The following is a 1,641-nucleotide window of genomic DNA, read 5'->3' as shown; positions in this document are numbered from 1 at the left end:
TTCCTGCGATGACCCAACCACTGCCCTGTTCATCGTCCCACTCCCGATCTCCAGAGCAGTGTCTGGAACATAATAGATACTTTGAATGAGTGAGTGGATAAAGACAGTGAGCACTGAATTAAGTGAAATGTAAACTTCACACATTTAAACAATAACATATATCTGAAGGAATAGAGGGGCTGTTTCTAAAAGATAGATTTCATTTCATCTCTTCCCTAAACAGAGAACATACACAGCCCAGCATCAGTTTGACCGCAAACATTTTAGCACTGTTGCACATTCAGCATCTTTCAACAAGTTGCGTTAAAGACGTAGCATCCAGTGAGATACATGCAAATGGCAGAAATAGTGTATAAATTCAACTTGAGCAACTGTAACTCACAACTTGTAAGCTTTGCCCCAGCAAATGAGTGAAAAGAAAGGAAACCAACCTCTAAAACCTTCTTGCTGGAAACTAATGACTTTTTTAAATGCCAGCCTTTCTCCCAGAGAATGATTTGGTCTGATTACTTCCATTTCTCAAATTGTCCAAGAAAAGACGACTTGGTTTTGAGAGTCAAAAGGGATGTATCCTTCTATAAAGGTTTAAGGCCTTCCAAGTGTCCGTAGAAAACACTGTTCTTGTTTTAAGAGCAAAAGGAGCAACAAGGCATTAGCTTGGAAAAGGAAGACAGAGCGCAACGGCCCTAGAGAGGTTTGGGGGCTGGGGAGCCCAGATAAGTTGGAGCGCGTATTAGATCTCGCCACTCCAGACTGCCCACCTTTTGCCAAACAATGTGGGAAACGGGAAAAGGATTCTTGTTTTGTTTGGTTTTGGAGAGTCCTACCTCGTAGGACCCCTAGCGATGAGTCGAATAAGCTTGGACAAAAGCCCCATTTTTTTCTCCTTTAAATCAGCGACTATGGAGGGGGCGGGGGAGGACGGGGTCTCCGTCGTAAATGCAAGACCCAGCCTCGCTGCCTGCTCAGTTGATGACGTTTTAGAAGCAGGACGGCTCTTTACAGCGAAACGGACTAAACTAAAATGACAACAATGAGCGTGGTCCTGAGAGTGCACGGATTTGCTCGGTTGCAATTTCAGGAAAGCACGCCGCGGGGGCGCTGCCTCCCCCGGGCCACACTCCCCAGCTCTCGCGTCCCTCCGGCTCCCAGCGCCCTCCCTCGGCGCTCCTGACCCCGCGGGCCTCCCGCCGCGGCTTTAGCCCCTCTGCTCCCTCCGGGAGAGAAAAGCGCGACGGGGGAGAACCGTTGTTTCCGTGTCAAAAGCCGGCGGACCGCGCCCGGGGCGCCCACCCTCGCCCCCGAGAGGCCCCGGCCCGCCCCGCCGGGCCCCCTTACTCTGGGGCTCCATGGTCAGCCGCTCCCGGGCCCCCAAGGGCCGAGCCCCCGGCGCCGCCCCTCCTAACGCCTCTCCGCCGCGGCCGGCGTCGCTCGGGTTGCCTTGACAACCCGGAGGGCGGGGAGGAGGGGCCAGAAGGACGGCGAGAGGGAGGGACCAAAACCGCCCAGAAACGCGGGCGAGCGCGAGGGCCCGCGCGTCGCCGGGGGCACCGAGCGAGGGTGACGACCCGGTCGTCGGCTGGAGACTCTGCCCCTGAGGCCCGGTCGGGCGGTCGCGCCCCCCCCCTCCCCCCCCCCAGT

At 55.5% G+C, this 1,641-nt stretch overlaps 2 protein-coding genes across 8 annotated transcripts in view; one reads left to right on the top strand and one right to left on the bottom strand.

Moving 5' to 3' along the window:
• The window catches only part of FANK1 (fibronectin type III and ankyrin repeat domains 1), a 108,789-nt gene extending 107,249 nt beyond the window's left edge, over window positions 1-1,540 (bottom strand). The window contains exon 1 of one of the 3 annotated variants that reach the window (XM_040486742.1): window positions 1,339-1,540. In XM_040486742.1, coding sequence (XP_040342676.1) covers window positions 1,339-1,351 — 13 coding nt within the window. In that variant the 5' untranslated portion in view covers window positions 1,352-1,540. The remainder of the gene's footprint in view (window positions 1-1,338) is intronic. The other 2 variants (XM_040486744.1, XM_040486743.1) reach the window with 2 other exon arrangements.
• The window catches only part of DHX32 (DEAH-box helicase 32 (putative)), a 59,660-nt gene that overhangs the window by 4,367 nt on the left and 53,652 nt on the right, over window positions 1-1,641 (top strand). The window lies entirely within an intron of this gene.

Source organism: Herpailurus yagouaroundi, unplaced genomic scaffold (assembly GCF_014898765.1).
Source record: "Herpailurus yagouaroundi ecotype Mexico unplaced genomic scaffold, PumYag 163, whole genome shotgun sequence".
NCBI lineage: Eukaryota > Metazoa > Chordata > Mammalia > Carnivora > Felidae > Herpailurus > Herpailurus yagouaroundi.
This window is presented reverse-complemented; position numbering and strand designations above follow the sequence as displayed.